The following is a 19,125-nucleotide window of genomic DNA, read 5'->3' on the forward strand; positions in this document are numbered from 1 at the left end:
CCAATTCTCATATAACTGTTCTAGTGAGGATCATCTAAATTCTCATCCCAAGAGAACACACTTCCCTTGCTTCTACCATCCTAGTTTATGTATTTACTATAGATAAATAGGTAGACAGAAAATATATAGATTGTTGTTGTTCAGTCGCTAAATTGTGTCTGACTTTCTGTGACCCAATAGACTGCGGCACACCAGGCTCCTCTGTCCTCCACTATCTCCCAGAGTTTGCCCGTATTACTTAATTCTGTGATTCCAGGATTCCCTCGATATACAACATAAGCTGATCCCAGTTAACAAAAAAAGTCGCAACAGAAATGCTCCTTTCAGTGATAGCATCATCCACATCCAGTTCAGAGTTCTCAACATGCAGTTCAGTAAACTGTGAATCCTAAATTGCTAACAAATGTTAGATGCACATAGAAATATTCATGTTTCTGGTCTGGAAAACTACTGGATTCATCAGATTCCATAAAAGCTACTCAAAAATGCTAAAAACCATTCATTTAGATAGAGATCCTCTCAAAACAAATTACATCATTACATGAATTTGTAAAAGGCTTTGTATTCTCAATGGAATATGTTCAGAAATTTGATGCTTTATGATTTCATGCCAGAGTGACAGTGAAGTTCAAGAAGGGACAAGATTCTGGCTTAAGAACATGGAGACATGTCCCCACAGAAATCATCTGTCTAGGTGACCTTGGGAAAACCATCTAACATTTCTGGACTTAGTTCCATGATTTGGAAAATCACTGGGTTTTAGATAAATGATTTCAGGGTTTTCTCCTCAGCTCTCTGATTCAATGATATAATCTTGCCACATATGCAAGGCAAAACAGATAAAAATTCTTAAGTCACTTACATCACTAATGAGTTCAGTGCACCTTCTGGCCAATTCCATACTTAGGTCTTCAATAACAGGCTTAAAGAATACCTGTCCAGGGAAAAAGAAAAGGAGACATTTTTCTCATCATCAACTTTAAGGAATAAACACCATGACTCAGCAAGTGCCTTGTCACCCACCTTATCTTCTTCATCTTCTTCTTCCCCTGTTTTTTCTTCTTCAGTTTCATCTTTCACATCCTCAAATACAGGAACCCTCATTTTTACTCTTTATATATATTTTACTCTTTATATATTAAATTCACAAGTGCAGCACCTTTTTATATACTGCAGCACCCTTGAGATCTTGGCATCTCTGTGTTCTGGCAGGAATGACCTTGCCCAGGCCTCCTCCCTATTTAGCTCACTCTTCACCCTCCTTATCACAGCTGTGTGTGAGTGGATAGAACCCGATCACTGAGGTTGGCAAGGACTAGCCTCATAAGAGGAAAGAATATTTTAATAGGCAAAATTCAATTTTGTGAACTTTTCAAGTCAACATTCTTTAAACTGAGACCAGTTTATTAACATTTCATGAATTCAATTCATTCATAAAATGGTTTGAGCAAGACTTAGAGATTCTGGGAAAACCACTCAGCTATAACACTCAAGATAACACAGTGTAAAGCCTACTATCTCAAAGATTCCTCAACTCCATCTAAATAAAGCTTTCACTGGAATGTCAGACATACCCCACAGTTGGTATGGTGAATCTGGATCATTAAACTCATTTCATTAAGTTAAATTAAAATTTTTATGAGACATATATATACTTTTTCAGTCTAAAAAAATACTTTATATTAGCTGATTAAAGTCTAGTAATTTATCATGGAAAGCCCTTTGAACCACTTCGAAGAATCTATTCTGAGTTAATTATGGTTGTTAATCATACATTGCTATTGTATTATTTTAATTGTAAACATCATTAAACATGAGAAGCTATAGTTAACATAGGCTGATATATTATTTAAGAATTCTAGAAACATCATCATTTCAAAAAATAATAATTACCCTCTTTCAATTCTGCCCATTGGGTCAATTTTTACAAATTTCACTAGATATTTGTATATTTCTCAATGTGTAATACGTGTTTGGAAAGATTTAGAAGAATAAACTATAACAGTACTTACAATGCAATATGTATCACCAGTTATATAATTTAAAATGTATTTCTCAAAACAAATCCTTTAATATCAACTGAGGTAGTTCTAAGACTATACAGTTCAATTTATCAATTTGGTTTTTTAAATCCTAGGATAAATTAATATTTATAAAGCCGTAGCATATCAGTGTGGGACAAAATAAAAAGTACTTTATGGTGAATAATGAAACAAATGATATAAAACATAACTTTAATAAAAAAATACATTCCAAGCAGAAAAGTATAATGTTTTCTCTTAATAGTGTATCTGGTTTGTTTGTTTTTCTTTTTCCATTTTTGGAGTATAATTGCTTTACAATGTTGTGTTAGTATCATATTTAGTTTTAAATTTTTTAAACTGCCTTGTCCTTGCCTAAAAATTCTGAAAAGAAAAAAAATTCTATACAATCATCATGTATAGATGTCTCAAATTGTGTTGTTTGAGGCTAAAATTCTGCAGAATACTCTGAAGGGGAAAGGGCGGTTTCTTAAATAAACATGCCTGGGGAAACCTGTATACTAATCTATACCCCTGCCACTTAGAGATCCACAAGGCATAATGACACATTAGAAGCTCCCACACCACACCTTAGAAGACCCACAACCAAGAAAACTACTTAAGTTTGCTTAACCCAGCAATTCCCCAAAACAAAAGCCTATTCATCTAATCTAATCTAACCTATCTACTACCTACTTACATACCTACCTACCTATCTGTTCTTTTATTGACATTTGATACTGCAGAAAACTAACATTCTTCTGTGAAATATTACTTAGGGAAACATTGTTTTATTCTGAAAAAATGGTTGTGTTCTATTAAGAGCTGTTGATCGTTTTATAAAATGACTTTTAATGCAAACTTAGTGGCATTACATAACCTGCTTACCAGCAAAATGACAAGAAGAAATGCCCCAAGGGTTCTGAAACTGGAAACTTTAAAATCATAGTCATGGGAACTTCCCTGGTGGTCCAGTGGTTAAGACTCCATGCTTCCAATGTAAGGGGTGAGGGTTCAATCCTTGGTTAGGGAACTAAGATCCCAAATGTTGTATGGTGTGGTCAAGAAAATATAAAAATAAAATCATAGTCATGTCATGCCAGTGTAGAGAATTCTCTGAAGAAATTCTCTGTATGCTAAATTTGTTCCATAAACGAAGAGAATGTGTGGACTCTACTTGTTTCCTTCAAGCCCTCTGCCAAAAGACTATTATTCTATAGAAACTACATTATCTTTATTTGGAAATAGGAAGAGCATATTTTTTTATAAGCTTTTCTTTCAAACTTCTAGAAGCATAGTAAGAAAATCTTCCCAAAGCTGCCTAGATGCATTGCCTGGCTAGTGTTTGAGGTGACAGTACTTGCAAAGCTCATGGTGACATCTCCTCTCTATGGTGAATTACCTTGGTCAGACTTCAGTGGCTGCTATTTTCTCATTTTCCGTCACACAACAAATTCTTATTGTCTCTCCACTGTGCTGGAAGAAAATAATCTGTTGAGATTATGCACAAAAGTTTGGAAAGCAAAAACAAATGCCATATACTATGTGAACACAAATTTTCCATGTAAGATTTTAAAATCAGAATTTTAAACCTATAAGGGTCCTTAAGAAGTCTATCCTGCTAAAGCCCTCTTTCATACAGAACAAAATTGATGTCCACAGAAATTAATTATTTGTCTTATTCACAAAGTTACCTAGTGGAGCATTAGGACCAAAATTTAACTAGAGCCGTATGTTCATTCATTCAAATAAATAAGGTTATTCTAGGCACTGAATTTGATTTTAAACGTGCAATGGTGAATAAAATTTAATTTGTGCTAAAATGAGGTAGGAAATTTTTTTTTTTTAATAATTTAAGACTTGCTGTAGGAACTCCTTAATGGAATGTTTGGCAAGGTAGATACATTACTACTTTTGATTGAATGCATTTTTTTCCTTTTTACCTGTAGGTATAATATAAAATTCATGTAAAATTTTCTGTTAAATATTTTAAGCCCTGAACTTCATCACAGTAAAGGTCTCTTAATAGCTCCAAAATGGGACTTTGGGAATATGCAGGAAGTGTTCTTCATGGATAGCTATCATGTTTCAAAATTCCCCGATTTTCTTTTTTTTTTTTTTTCTTCAACCATGCTAAATGCTGTATTTTAATACATATTTTCACCTTAGGCTGAGCCAAAAGGGAATATCTGCATAGCTGTTAAGCCCTTTAACTTACCGTGCCCTGATTGAGGATGAGACCAAGGATGGGATCACATTATCTACAGCCAAACACCCCCTGAGGTCCAGGTGTGGCTCTCCCACATCCTCTAGGGAAAGTTATTTAATCCCTTTCTGGCTCAGAGTCTCCATCATTAAGCAGAAAAACTGAATTGCCCAAAGTTAATAAAAGGAAAGCACCTAAAAATAGGAAAGCCCCTTACATAACACAACAGTTTTCAACTATCGAATAAAGGTACACAGTTCCAGGAAAAGAACTTGATATCAAAAGATCGTCTCATTTGAAAGAGTAAATTCAACATGTTTTTAAAGGCCAGGAAGTCTTCATGCAGCATAACAACCCAAAGACAAGAGTTAGCTTGTGTATTTGCAGTACAGAAGTCTTCCATATTTTTATAGTTTGATGTTTATGTATAAGCAAATCTATTTCTATAACAACTGACAGGTCCCAGGGGTAATTCAGGTCTCTGGAGACACAGACCCTGGCCAAGGAAGCAAGTCTACACCATCATCACGAATCATGCAGTGTCTGACTGTCTTCTTGTTCTTAAAGTCACATACAATAAGCATCTCTTGAATTTTGAAAAGTGTTTCATATTTACTTCACTTTTTTTCTCCTTTCTGTGGTTTTTTTCTCCTTCATGCTGATGAGTGACTTGCAAATTAAATTCCATAATAAACAACTGAAATAGACTGAGATTCAGCTCTGTGTTCCGAGGGATATTTAGAGATAAACTGAATATTTCCAGTTTAAAAATTAATTCAACATTTCTTATTATAACATATTCCCCCTAAATGGTAGATGAGAGAGAAGTCTGCCTGCCTCGGCAGTCTTTTCAAGTACTCATTTTGCCTTTTTTCTTTTTTTTTAAATGACTATCCCCAGAAGGTTCTTACTTCTCTGTTGAATCCATGATTATTTCACTTTTGCCTTATATGTTTCTTCATCGTTTGGCATCTATCTAAAAGAGAACTTTTCCAATACATGAGGGGGAGAAATTGTTTCTTAAAACAAGAAATATAAGCTCTCTAGGGCAGTTTGTCTTCTTTACAAAAAGTAGACTCCTGTTTATTATTAGCCCAATCTATTTTTACAGTTAACACTCATTAAGTCTATCCTCTCTTTTTAATGGCTATTTCATTACTGTTTGTTAATCAGAAATCTAAAGGATGCAAAGCAACTGAATAATTGTCACCATTACCAATTTTGCCATTAAAATAAGATTTTTTAAAACACTTTATTTTATATTGGAGTATAACTGATTAGTGGGGCTTCCCTGGTGGCTCAGTGGTAAAGAATCCCTCTGCCCATGCAGGAGACGCATGTTCAATCCCTGAGTTGGGAAGATCCCCTGGAGAAGGAAATGACAATCCACTCCAGTACTCTTGCCTGGAAAACCCATGGACGGAGGAGCCTGGTGAGCTACAGTCCATGGGGGTCACAAAGAGTCGTACAGGACTCAGCAACTAAACAGCAACAAGAACACAGCCAATAAACAACGTTATGATAGTTTCAGATGCACAGCAGAGAGACTCAGCCACGTCCTACCCATGCCGCCACATAACTGAGATCGACATGTAGACACTTCTGTGTTTAAAATAGATAACCAACAAGGACCTACTGGATAGCACAGGGAACTCTGCTAAAATAAGATTTAATAGTGTTTTTCTGTATTCAACTTCCTATGTTTACAAATACAGATCCTACTCACAAAAGAAAGCCACACACCTGCACTTGTGTTGGAGGAAGAGAAGAACAAGAAGCCACAAATAATCTTTGGCACAATTTGCAGGTTGGGGATGGCTGGGATGCCAAAATTTTAAATATCTATTCTTCTAAGTATATTGACAAGAGGGGGGAAAAAAAAAAAAAGAATCCTCTTATTCAGAGTCTACATTAACATAAGCACCCAGTGAACTGAAAGAAGACTCTGGTTCAATTTGCTACTTACTTGAGTTATTTGTGCCAATTTAATAACAACAAAGCCAAAACCATAAGCACTTCTGAAATCTTTCCCACCAAGAGAAGCCCAAGGTCTGAATGGCTTCTGTGTAGCTTGTAATCAGAACCAAAGTGTCAAGCATGAAAAAAAACAGCTTGACTATTCTGAAAAAGTACGTCTTTCCTAGATTTTGTGTGAGAGGTGTCAGGGAAAAACATGAAAGACTTTGAAATTGGCAAAAAAAAAAAAAAAAAAAAATCATGTCTTATCTAGCATTACCTTCTGGTTAATCTGGCCTTTCACTATTTTTAAACTACTTACCCACACCATAAATTATTGAAAACTGATAACAATGCTAATGATGTTTTTGCCATACAAATGCAAATTAATTGTGTCCTGGGGAAGAGTAATTGATTATTGGCTTCTTGATAGATCCTTTTGTAGCTATCTGTAAATTCAATTCATCATTCCCCATTATTCATTTATGTTTGATTCTTCAAATTCACCTCTTAACCTACTGTAATATATTTCTGGTGCCCTCAATTTATGAGTTAAAATCTTCGAAAGGTGCTCATTTTATGTTTTATGAGAATCATGGTTTCACCTTTCCTTAAAAAACCCTTTAACAGATGCAAATAATTTCATTTCTTCCCTTTGACATACAGTAAAAGTTAAAATTAAGAAAGTCATATTAGATAAAGCCATATTCTCTAAATTGTGAGCTATAGCTGTAAAATTGTTTGGTGTGTATGAAAATTAGCTATTTGTTTTGCTTTGCTTTTTTGAAAAGGTCTGATCTCATTTGACTATTGGCAAATGCCACATGTGTGCTTGTATATATGTACATTCACACGCAAAACACACACACATAACACACACATGCACTCAAGCAGAGTTAATTCATCACAGCTGCCAGTTTCCTCTTGAAAAGCATACAGGCTTCAATAAATGCAAAGACTTAATTACTTCTCACATCTGGAAAAACTTGAATATGAAAGTAGATTTATTGAAGAAGCTCTTTGCTTGGCTGTCAACACCATAGCAAGAGCCAGAGAGTGGGCTTGATCAGTGTTGGCAATTCTTTAACCCTTCAGAGATAGATGTCCTCCCAATTAATTCATAGCATGTCCTACTTACATGATTTATGGATTTCATGAAAACACAGTAAATAATTTCCCAGTCATTTATGGAGAAAAGCTGTTTCTGTCATGTTTCCAGACGGGAAGAATCATACATTGAAATGTGGAAATAATGAGGAAGTCCTTATAGTCAAGGAAAAAGGGAAAGGCTTTGGAGTTGAAGCCATATTGAAAACAGTCATTGTAACAATAACTTGTGTAAACACATGTGAAACAATTCAGCCCTTTTTGGAGAAAGTGTAACAATGTCTCTAAAACACAAGTAGGGAGTTACATGAGCTCAGAGCAAGAAGATCTAGCAGAAACCAAGTAATGGGCAGATCTCCCCCTAGAGAGAATACTTAAGCCAGAACTAGGCAAAGAAATGGGGTATATGGAAGACATCCAAAGAACATTTGCAGAGACCCAGAGATAAAGTTGGAGGAACCAAGATTTCAGTGTCACTGGAGCATAAAATGGGGAGAGATGAGGGCAGCAGGAAGAACTCCATGTAGTATATGTGTGGGAATCACTTACCTAACACAGTGATTCTAAGTAGGTTTGAGACACAAACTTTTAAAATAACACATTTCCTGGTCAACTAATCACAGAAACATCTTTACACCTACTTTACACTTTCATGTGCCTTGAATTTAATTTTTACCCCTTCATTTTATCACTGGCCAACTGAAATTTTCGTCTTTCCTGGACTTTATGAAGACTCATACTGAAAAAATTATCCCCAATTGTATCTAATGAAGAAAAATATGTAAGGGAAATACATTTGTATTATATATCCCCCCAATTAAATGGAAATTAAGTTAAATGTGTTTATAAGTTTCACACTTCTACATCACTATGATTACAATTTTATTATTAAAATACACTTTTTTTCTACTTTTTACTAAAGAAAGCATTATCGATATTTCTACTTGAACCTTAAGCATCCAATTACTGTACCTCAGCTGGCTAAGCATTTCTATCCTGAAGTCACGATTTCATTATTGGTTAAGACCAGGAAAACAACACAACTGACCCTTACAAGTTTGTAACTTTTGAAGCACTAACTCCTGAGTTTTGTTCCAACTGTTTCCATGGAGTTTTCTTCATGTGTAACTCAAAATATAAGACACTATCAAAATAAGACCATAATTAAAGTAAATGTATCATTAAGACAGCTATAAAGTTAGTGATGTTTAAAACAATTGGTACCTTTTAGTGAGAACTAGTTTAACATATGTTGCTGTTAATTTCTCTCTGAGGCCTTTATATTCTTTATGATTGTGTGTGTGTGTGTGTGTGTCTAACTTCACTCATTTCACAAATACTTCTTGTGTGTTCTGGCATTATTTTATTTTTAACATCCTCAGATAATGTTGGTGAATAACACCAACAAAAATCTCTACCGCTTCCTATTTCAATTACATATTTGCTCAATATGTATGTATTGAGCATCTATATACTTTGTAATGCATTGTACTAGCTTTTGTATATACCTCCAGTATATTTCAGATACTGAATATACACGTGAAAGTCAATATTCATTAGTACATTCAATTTAAAATACACATTTTTAATACAATGATAAATTTGTTGGATTTTTAAAAGCTGCATTTTCTATCAATACTGTAAATCAACTATACTTCAATTTTTGAATTTTTAAAAAATAAAACTGCATTTTTAAAAATGTAGCAGCATGTTTTTAAAAGCTTTTTATCAATGTTCAAATAATTTTGTGGCTATCAGTTTTCTATCATTTTGTACACTAGTTATATCTACAAGTGGTTCTCCATCTACCTTTTTTTTCCCCTTAAATTGTGTATGCAAGATTTTTCTTCATAACCCCAGTATGCTTGGCCTACTTTTGATTTGCTCATAAAGTGACTTTTCCCAGGCAAAGTCTATTTATGTTGTTTTAACTTTTTCCAAAATCATTCTCTGGAGTATCTCTGTCCAGAATTGTAATGTGAGCCACATATGTAATTTTAAGTATTTTAGTTGCCACAAAAGAAACAGATTAAATTGACTAATGATATATTTCCTATAACTCAATGTACCCAGAGTTTTATCTTTCAACATATAATCAGTATAAAAAGTACTGTGATGGTTTACCCTATTTATATTTCTGAAATTCAGTGTGTTTCAATTTTACAATTACAGTATACCTCACTTCAGACGAGCCCTACTGGATAGCGGCTCCAAAGTGGACAGCAGAGCTGTGCATGACGCTGTGAGGCTGGAAATCACTAGCTATTTTTTTCATTTTTGATCATCTATACCTTGCTGTTCAGCCACTCAGTTGTGTCTGACTCTTTGTGTCCCCACGGACTGTAGCCCACCAGGCTCCTCTGTCCATGGGATTCTCCAGGCAAGAATACTGGAGTGGGTTTCCATTTCCTTCTCCACATCTATACCTTAGATGTGAAAAAAGTACATTTAAAATTAAGCTTCTTAATATGAGAATTGCAGAATCCTAATAAGCAAGCAATAAGAACTGCAATCTATTTTAGTTTCCAGAACTATCCAAATCAGAGTTCTTTACACGGGAATGTATTTTATTAGAAGTTTAAATTGTTATTATAAATCAAGAATTAACTCTTTAAAAATTATGTTTTAATTAACTTCACCAAAGGTGTATTTTCAAAATGCTATCTTGTTTCACTAAGGAGCATGACACACTTACAGTTCCAGCAGTTTGGGGATAAATATTCACTCCTTAATTATTTAATAAATAGATAATTATGTGAATGAATAATAGATATTCACTCTCTCTTTCTCTATCTAAATAACAGAAGCCCAAATGGTGAAATATCTCCATCAATACTCTCATTTTCTTTTAAACTCACATTTTTTTTAACTCACATCGTGCAACTCAGACCACCAATTTGCTCATCAATTTTGCCAAATAAGTTCTTTTTAAACCATGTTGTAAAGCAATGTCATAGTGAAGTATGAGATTTTACCAAAGAAGCTGATAGATCACTTAAAGAACCTAAGTATTTTACTGAAATGAAACTTTATATTAAAAACATGAGTTCCTCAAATACTCAACAGAAAAGATTTTGAGCAATGAGGGGAAACACAGCATCTCTTATTTCTGTTCAACAGAGGACCCAGCTTCTTTCCTTAATGGAGCCAGCAAAATGGATATTTTTAAACTGTTGAGTCTTTAATAATATCCAAATGCCATGAAGCACTTTGAATCAAAAATGCTGCTACATAAAATGATATCCAAAGCCTTACATTTCATTTATCCCTCATACAAACTTGGCTGAAAATTTTGGAGAAAAATGAACTTCATATAAAAATGCAAGGAGGTAGTCAAGAACTCTTAGAAGCCCCCTCTTCTGGTTCCTATCAGGTTCTCTGCAAGGACATGAACGAGTAATAGCCATAAGCAAAGCACTGCATTACATACAGAATCTTACTTAATCCTCCCAACATCCATTTCACAGATGAGACACTGAGATGAAGAACGAACTCACTTCAGTTCTCACAGTAAGAGATTCAAACCCATATCTGTATTATTACTCGGAGAATATAAAACCTATTAGAACATAGAGCAATGAGAGAGCACTGACTAATTGATTTCTTTTAGCAATATTATTTTCTATTACCTTTTTCAATTTCCAACTTCAGAGGAATGGTCATTACTGCTGGTTCTTGAAAGGAAGAGTACCTGTGGTTTGGAGACAATTGAGTTAGAAGCAAAGGTAGAAGCAGGTAACAGTGACAGCATGATGAGCATCCTTGACTTGACAGGAACCTAATTTGAGACGCTTTCCTACTTTTCATTCATTAATGGTACACTTATAAGCAATAGTGATCCAGCAAATATTTAACAACCATCTCTCCCAGGGAAAGAATGGAAGCAAAGAAGGAACGGTGGGAAGGAGGGAGGGAGGGAGGGTGGAGCATAGCTGAATGGGATGAGCTGTTACAAGCACCACACGCGAAGCACCATGAGTAACAACAACAAAAACCTATAGTGAATGGACCATGGGTGGCCAGGCAACCTGAGACTAACCTTCCAAATTTTAAAGCAGTCATTTCAAGATAAACCATTATGCCCTAGTGCTATTCTGTTCCTTGCCTGCATGTTGAAATCATTCTAAACTGTAAGATTTCAAATTTATTTGAGCTGTGTTTTTTCTCTTCTGATCATCATATACTGAGATCATAAAGTTTGTGTTTGTGGTCCTCTTAATGATGATTCAGATGCATGTAAGGTATAGCAACACAAAATGAAGGAAGCAGAATGGAAAATAATTTAACAGGCAGATTCTTATTGTATCCAAATAGAGGCTACCCTTTCTGCATAGCTGCCTTGACACCCAAAAAGATCTGGTGTATCTTCTTTTAATGCAATTTAATACTTACCAGTTCAGAAGAATATAGTAGGTAGTCATTGAAAATAGTGCGATAGTAAGGACTTTTATGATAAGGGTTCTCTGATTTACACAAAACTGATGAAGATAACTTATAAAAAATAAAAAATTCTCTAGACTTAGGCTAGAATATTAGGAATAATTCATCCCCAAATTTAAGAGCAATCATAATTGTATAAAAGAAATACTGGCCTTATATGCACTCCTGAGCTGAAAATGAGAACTTCATTTACCAATATGGATAATTTTTAAAATGCATGTTCTCTAGCCATTTCTTGTAAAGCTACATTTTTAAAGCATGAAGTAGCTACTTTTAAGCTTTTCTATTATAAACTGTCCAAAAAACTGAACTTTAAAAAGAGTATTCCCACTTTGAAGGTTTTCTTTTTTATGTCAAAATTTTACTTAGGTGTAAAGTTTGCTGAAAAGCAGGTAATTTTGCTGACATACTTTAATGAAGTTACAAGGACATCTTGTTTCAGGATTTTTAATTAAGCTTTGATACTACATCACTATTGTCATAATCCTATGAAATACTTTTTCTTATAGAAATATCACTATATGTGCATTTGATCAAGGTTGTACTCGGTTTCTTATGTTATGATTTAAAATCATTAGATATGTTATTTCCTTTAACAATTATTTATGGTATTTATATTATTCCCTTGTACAAATAGTCATGAATAAGGAAACCACATATTTTAATTTAATGATTAAATAGCTAGATTGTATAATTTATCTTATTCATCTGTATGGGTTTTTAAATATAATAATAAATTTTATAATACCTTTAGTTTATCTAAATAAACTTTATAAGATTATTTTAGAGATTACCTGATTGCCAATTAAATGTGGCCAACTCAAAATGCAAATTCCTGTAAGGGGTAAATTATCTGTATTATGAAATCTAATCTACTGGGATGGAGTTGCCAAGACTTTCTTGTAAAGAAGATTATGCTTTAACTAGTTCTGTACTTAATTTATCTTTTTATTATATCTTAAGTTCAGCATTTTCTTTTACTTGTCCCAAAACAACATTATCTTTGTTTAATATTCAAAGGTTTATAAGGACTAAATAGTTTTCAAAATATCATCAAAAATGTATCTTTTAAAGTAAATTACAACATGTAAATCCATGGCTGATTCATATCAAAATAAGAAAATAAAAAGAAAAAAAAAAAATAAATAAAGTAAATTACAGGTTTTTATAATGTTTGTATCTCAGAGACAAGACCAGGGGTTGTATTTGGGCCATGATTTGATGAAGATCATAACTGACTCATGAAAAAAAGTTGTAATGGGGCTTCTGCTCAAGTTTATGTTATACGAAAAAAACAGAACACATGCATCAGGTCATACTCCACACCAAAATGACAGCAGAACTTATTCTACTTTTTAACCTGGCAAAAACACTACAAGTGACCAGGCAAGAATGACTAAGGACAGAGGAGATTCGAAGCCCATTAGCTGCTCACTGAATGTACTACAGTCCCAGAGCCATCACTTGGGAAGGAAGCGTTCTGATCCGTAGAGTGGAAAATGCGCCTCAGAAGCAGGAGTCCCAAGAGCTGGGTTCAAAACCCCACTCTGCTATTCACCTGCTGTGTGGTGGCTGGGGGGCTCAACTTACATCCTTGGTCCTTTATTTTCTCAATGGTAAAAAAAATAGGCCAGCCTTTCTAGTTCTGAGATTGTATGATTATCTGATTACCAAATTTAACTTCTCTACTAATCACCATGGTACAAAACATTCAAAGATGACAACATTATTATCAACAAATTCTTTGATCAAATCAGTTGTTTTGTTTTGTTTTTTTGGTCAAAAGAAATAGAAGTCACCTATGTTGAATAGTAGACACTAGGCTAAGTTCTTTACATTCTTCACATGTTTCATTTCCTGGCATATTCACCAACTCTCTGGAAAGTAAATACCATCAGGACCCCTAAAGTGAAACTCAAAAGGACGCAGTATTGCTTAAAATATCATCAGGACCATGATCTTGTACATATTTTTGCACTGCCACACCATTTAGATCCATTGTGTGAATTCAACTCTGTGATGTCATACAGCTGGAATCTACTTTTAAAAACACCCTGTGTATTTTGACTACAGGTCAGAACCTAATCAGGTATGACTGACCGGCTGACAAAGTACAGGAGATTTATAAAGCCCGTTCCCACACACATCAAAATGTTTTTAAATATTAAAAAGACATAGCTTTTAAACCAGCACAAGACCATTTGCATAGTCCAGTCTAAAAACAGAGTATTTAACTCAAGGTACTTATATATAAGAAAATATAAGTGGATTCCATATGCACATAAAACAGTGATGTAGTCCCAAGGAATAGGAGTCATTGGTGCTGTAACTATGGTTGAGTATATTCCCAGCCATGTGTTCCAAAATTGATATAAACATAATCAGTGGGAAATTAAATTCTGATAGAGCCAAGAGTATTGCTTTGAAAAGCTTTTAAGCATTTATCTCTCCAATGATCTCATGGGGAGTTCAAGCTACAATGACACTGTCCAAAGCTCTAAAAAGCAGATATTTATCATAGCATTCAATCTGTTGCAAGAATTTCTTGGCAGTTTGACTCAGTATAAAGAAATAAAGTTTTCATTTTATCACAAATGGGGAAAGAAGTTGTTATCTTAAGTACTACCTTTCCTTACCCTTTAATTTAATTAACATACTCTCTCGAGGTGATAATAATGACTTTTATTATTCTTCACACTAGTAATATTTGTTTCCTACAAATATGAATGCAAATGTGTGAAAAAATAAAAACAACTTTTTAAAAATGACACTAAATGACCAATGCAAAGTAGATGATCAACTTTATTAGTTTTGTTTTATATTTTCAGCTGTATTACTATCTCCCAAAGGAATGCTTCGGAGTCAGTGGCACTGATAAGTTTGAAATACAAATGTATACTGCTCATAAATACATTATTTTCAAATAATTCAGTATTTGATTCAAAATATTAATGTTTGAACTATCATATATAAATGTTCGGCATTATGAGAATACAACAATAAAATCTAGTTTTCATACTCAAGGAGCTTTTAATCCATGAGTAGAGATAAAACAATTAGAAAATACACTGAAGTCACCAGAGAATTACAGAACATTGTGACAGCTCAGAGAATGAAGGAAATCACAAGTTATCAGGGAGTCTCTAAAGTTTCATGCACATTGTCTTAGATCTGCATGTTCTGAGGATGAATTAGTTTTTCATAAGTGAGAAAAGGGAGGCTGGAAGACAAAGTATGAGAAAAGACAACAGAATGACCACACTATGGCCCCAGTGAGAAATGAATTCAGCGTGCATGGGGAAGATGTAGGAGGAAGGAATACATGAAGGGCAGTATTGAAGACAGCTTAAAATGCCAAGCCAATAATTTTAAACATAATCCAATCAGAAATGTTGCTTCACAAAGTTCTAAGCAGGGGGGTGACATAGAAATCCAAAATTTAAAGATTACTCTAACTGTAATGTGGGTAAAATACACTGAAGTGGAAGGAAAGAGGATATCAAGAAGACTTCTGAAAAACAGCCCAGGCAAGAAATAAAAACCTATACCTAGGGTCATGAAAGGTAAGGGAGATCAGGATTCAGAAGACACTGAAAATGCAGGCTGAGCAACAGACAAGATGTGAAAATGAGAGAGAGGTTGTTCGAAGGAATTTTTAGTTGTCTGGATAAAAAGGGAAATGGGCTCAGGCACAAGTATATTGAATCTAAGATGGAATTGTTCAGATGGAGTATCAGCTATCAGTTAGATATGCATAGCTGTCAGATTAGGGCACTGATTCAGTTCAGGAAAAGAGGTCAGAGTCCACAGAAGCGAATCGTGGAGAAAGAGAACAATTTTCAAAGGCATCTTCTAAAAGAAAAGCAATTCACCCTCAAAGGACACTATTGGTCGTTCATGCTATACACAGAAAAAGGCACACTTCTGAAACAAGGTGTTCTGAGAGAAAAAGAAAATTTCTATTTCATTTTTTTTAACAATTCTCAAAACCTAGACTACTTTGTTTTGATGGGATGCTTCATTTAAAATATTTATTGAGACACTATTAGATGATAAGAAATTTGGAATACAAAAAAAAAATTATCTGCCCTAAAGGACTTTTAAAAACTTTTACATATTTTTGTCTGGCTATAAAAATAATAAATGTTTATAGTGTACTGCAAATCGCAAAAAGCATAAAAGCTAAGTTTTTGAAATACTGTATCAGGAATTGTTGAACTGTACCAAATACTTTTCCAGCATCAGATAGCATTTCTTATTTGATTATTTTAGTACAGACAGCATATTGGTTTTGTTATATTATGCTAACAGGTGTCCTAATATTGAACCATCCTTGCATTCTCAGATTACATACTGCTTTTTATAGATTATTCTTTGAAAAAAATACAATTTTATAGCATTTGTTTATATAATACATAGACAAACATGCGTAAATGTGTTCATGACTAGAGTCATTTATGTTTACAAACGAGTTTCTTTTGAGGCTGTTACCTTTTTGTGTGCTCTCTGCCAATTTATGTATCTTTGAAATAGTTGTTCCTTGAAAATAGGATGGACTCCTCAATAAGCTATATCAATAAATTTATCTACATGAACCACACTCAGGTCCCAGGCTCTTATGAGACTATGGTTCACGTGACCTGACTATTCACCTATAGCTTGGAAATACCTCACTCAGGGAGAAGTGCATTGGCCATTCAATGAGCAATAAGACAGGGTTTATGAGACTGAACCAAAAGACATTAAGCTGCAGATAATCAGATGGTGATGAGAGCTAGAGCTATAAGGTCAGTGAGAGTCAGGTGGGTGGCTATTTTTCATCCATAAGCTAGCAAGCAAGCTAAGAAATCTTGTGTTCAGAAAAATAGACAAAGAACCATATGAACCCTAGAACACATGATGAAGGAGATTTGCTTTCTAAGAACTTCACAGTTCCCATGAAGTTCAGCCTTACATGTTACAACTGCTTTCTATGAGAGTATCCTAGATCCTACCTAAAAACCATTTTTTTTTTTTTAGCCAGTTCTTAGAATCAAACATCCCTAAGAAAATATCAGGGACAGGAGCCTTTTATAATTATTTCATGATATTTTTCAATGTTTTCCTTAGTTATTACTTTGCTCAGCTTTTCTAACTCCCCTAGTATCCATTTCAGTAATCTACATGTTTCTTTTAAAAATCTATTTTATTTATTTTCCAGATTTATTAATTTAAGGGCCTATTATGGATTGTTAATTTATTGATAAGCTAATCACTCTGAACTAGAGGTAACCACACATCCAAACAGATGTTCAAACCTTAAAAGAAATGTATGAGAGTAAAAATAATGGAAATGATTTCAAATTTTCAGGACAACTTTAATAGCCAATTAAGCGTACACTGATTAAACTAGCTCTCAAGATTTATTTTTTATATATTTTCCTAATAAAACTTTATAGTATAGAGCTGGGATCTATGAATGAAATATGAATAAAATAAATGAACTTATCATTATAATAATATTTCATCAACAAATACTTTTTTAGACATTTAACTATAAAAGGCACTTGAAAGTGAAATTAGCTCAGTTGTGTCTGACTCTTTGCAACCCCATGGACTGTCCATGGAATTCTCCAGGCCAGAATACTGAATGGGTAGCCTTTCCCTTCTCCAGGGGATGTTCTCAACCCAGGGATTGAACCCAGGTCTCTCACATTGCAGGCAGATTCTTAACCAGCTGAGCCACAAGGAAAGCCCAAGAATACTGGAATGGGTAGCCTATCTCTTCTCTAGGGGATCTTCCTTACCCAGGAATCGAAGCGGGGTCGTCCGCATTGCAGGCAGATTCTTTACCAACTGAGTCATCAAGGAAGTCCCATATAAGGCACTAGGCTTTAAAAATTTCAAGGTTGATGTTTTAAATTAGACCTGCAGCTAACAGAATATATTTGGGTCTAAAGAGTAAATGAACACTCTATTAAAAACATAATTATTAAAACTCATTTTCAAACATTATAATAACCTTATCAGTTACATAGCATATGTGTGTATGTGCGCTCAGTCATGTCTGATATTTTACAACCCCATACATTGTAGCCCATCAGGTTCCTCTGTCCATGGAATTTTCCAGGCGAGTACTGAAGTGGGTTGCCATTTCCTACTCCAGGGTATATTCCCAACCCAAAGATAGAACCCACATCTCCTGCATCTCCTGCATTGGCAGACAGATTGTTTACCACTGTGCCACCTGGGAAGCCCAGTAAAACATAAAAGATATAATCCTTATTAACTAAGTCATCCCTAATTTTAGAAATAACCAGTATTTTATTTTCTAGGGAGAAGTGAAACATAATGAATTACAAGGTGATTTATCAGTCATCTAATTTGACTAGATGTTTGATGAGTACAGATTGCTAAATGTCAGAATTCTAGAACTACAGACCAGAATTTTGCTTATGGAGTTCCCAATTTTTAGTCTATACAACTCTGAAACAGAACTATACTGGAACAAATACAAAAGAAGGAAGGGTAGAAAGAGTAGCAAATTATCACATTTAAAGTATAAAAACATTAAACATAGGAATATCTGTGGTCTTATTATGAAATCTTTCTTAGGCAACTCTGAATCAAACATTTAACTTTCAAATACTCCCTCGAGTGAAAGCTAACTTTGTTTAGGGATAAAATATATTCCCAGTTGAAGTTCCTCTTGGCAATAGACTGTTTTCTCCTCTACCAGTGGAGTGACAGATCAGTGATATTTGAAACAGGAAACACACATTATGTGCTGCATTGACATGCAGGGAAAATCATGACAATGTCTAGCAACAACATTTTTCACTCTTGAACTTTAAGATAGAAAATTTTACTAATTCATGGATCTATAGTAGCACATGTATGTAATTTATAGGCTTCCCTGGTGGCTCAGATGGTAAAGTGTCTGCCTGAAATGCTGGAGACCTGGGTTCGATCCCTGGGTCAGGAAGATCCCCCGGAAAAGGAAATGGCAACCCACTCCAGTACTCTTGCCTGGAAAATCCCATGGACAGAGGAGCCCGGTAGGCTACAATCCATATAAAATATACCAGGAAATGAGCTCAGAATTTTATTTACTGATAGGCACTGCATGGTAAAAAAGAAGAGTTCAGTACACTAAACCATAAACTTCTTCTCTTTTAATTGGAGGAAAATAGTTTAAAGTGTTGTGTTGGTAAACTCCTTGATGACAGAAACTACCCTGGTTTAGCCTAATAATCCATGTGTACCTAGAACAGGATTTATGAGAGTATAAACTTTTACACAGTTAAAAAGCAGGTTGTGACTCCAGAAACTACCACTGTGTTCTCTCCTAGCAAAGAAACATACAAAACTGCACTTAAAATGCTGCCAGCCAATCACTGTCTCTGTAATAGTCAT

At 34.4% G+C, this 19,125-nt stretch overlaps 1 protein-coding gene across 2 annotated transcripts in view; it reads right to left on the reverse strand.

Annotated features, from left to right (window-relative positions):
- Positions 1-19,125, reverse strand: part of NEBL (nebulette) — a 365,265-nt gene that overhangs the window by 114,940 nt on the left and 231,200 nt on the right. The window contains exons 1-2 of one of the 2 annotated variants that reach the window (XM_061126176.1): positions 1,024-1,268; positions 863-934 (exon numbers count right to left, since the gene is read on the reverse strand). The exons of the other annotated variant lie outside the window; for it this stretch is intronic. Of the exons in view, the coding sequence (XP_060982159.1) occupies positions 863-934; positions 1,024-1,104 (153 nt within the window). The 5' untranslated portion in view covers positions 1,105-1,268. Of the gene's footprint in view, positions 1-862; positions 935-1,023; positions 1,269-19,125 lie in introns of those variants that run through there. 2 annotated transcript variants of the gene reach the window in all.

Source organism: Dama dama, chromosome 23, assembly GCF_033118175.1.
Source record: "Dama dama isolate Ldn47 chromosome 23, ASM3311817v1, whole genome shotgun sequence".
In the NCBI taxonomy this organism is placed as follows: domain Eukaryota; kingdom Metazoa; phylum Chordata; class Mammalia; order Artiodactyla; family Cervidae; genus Dama; species Dama dama.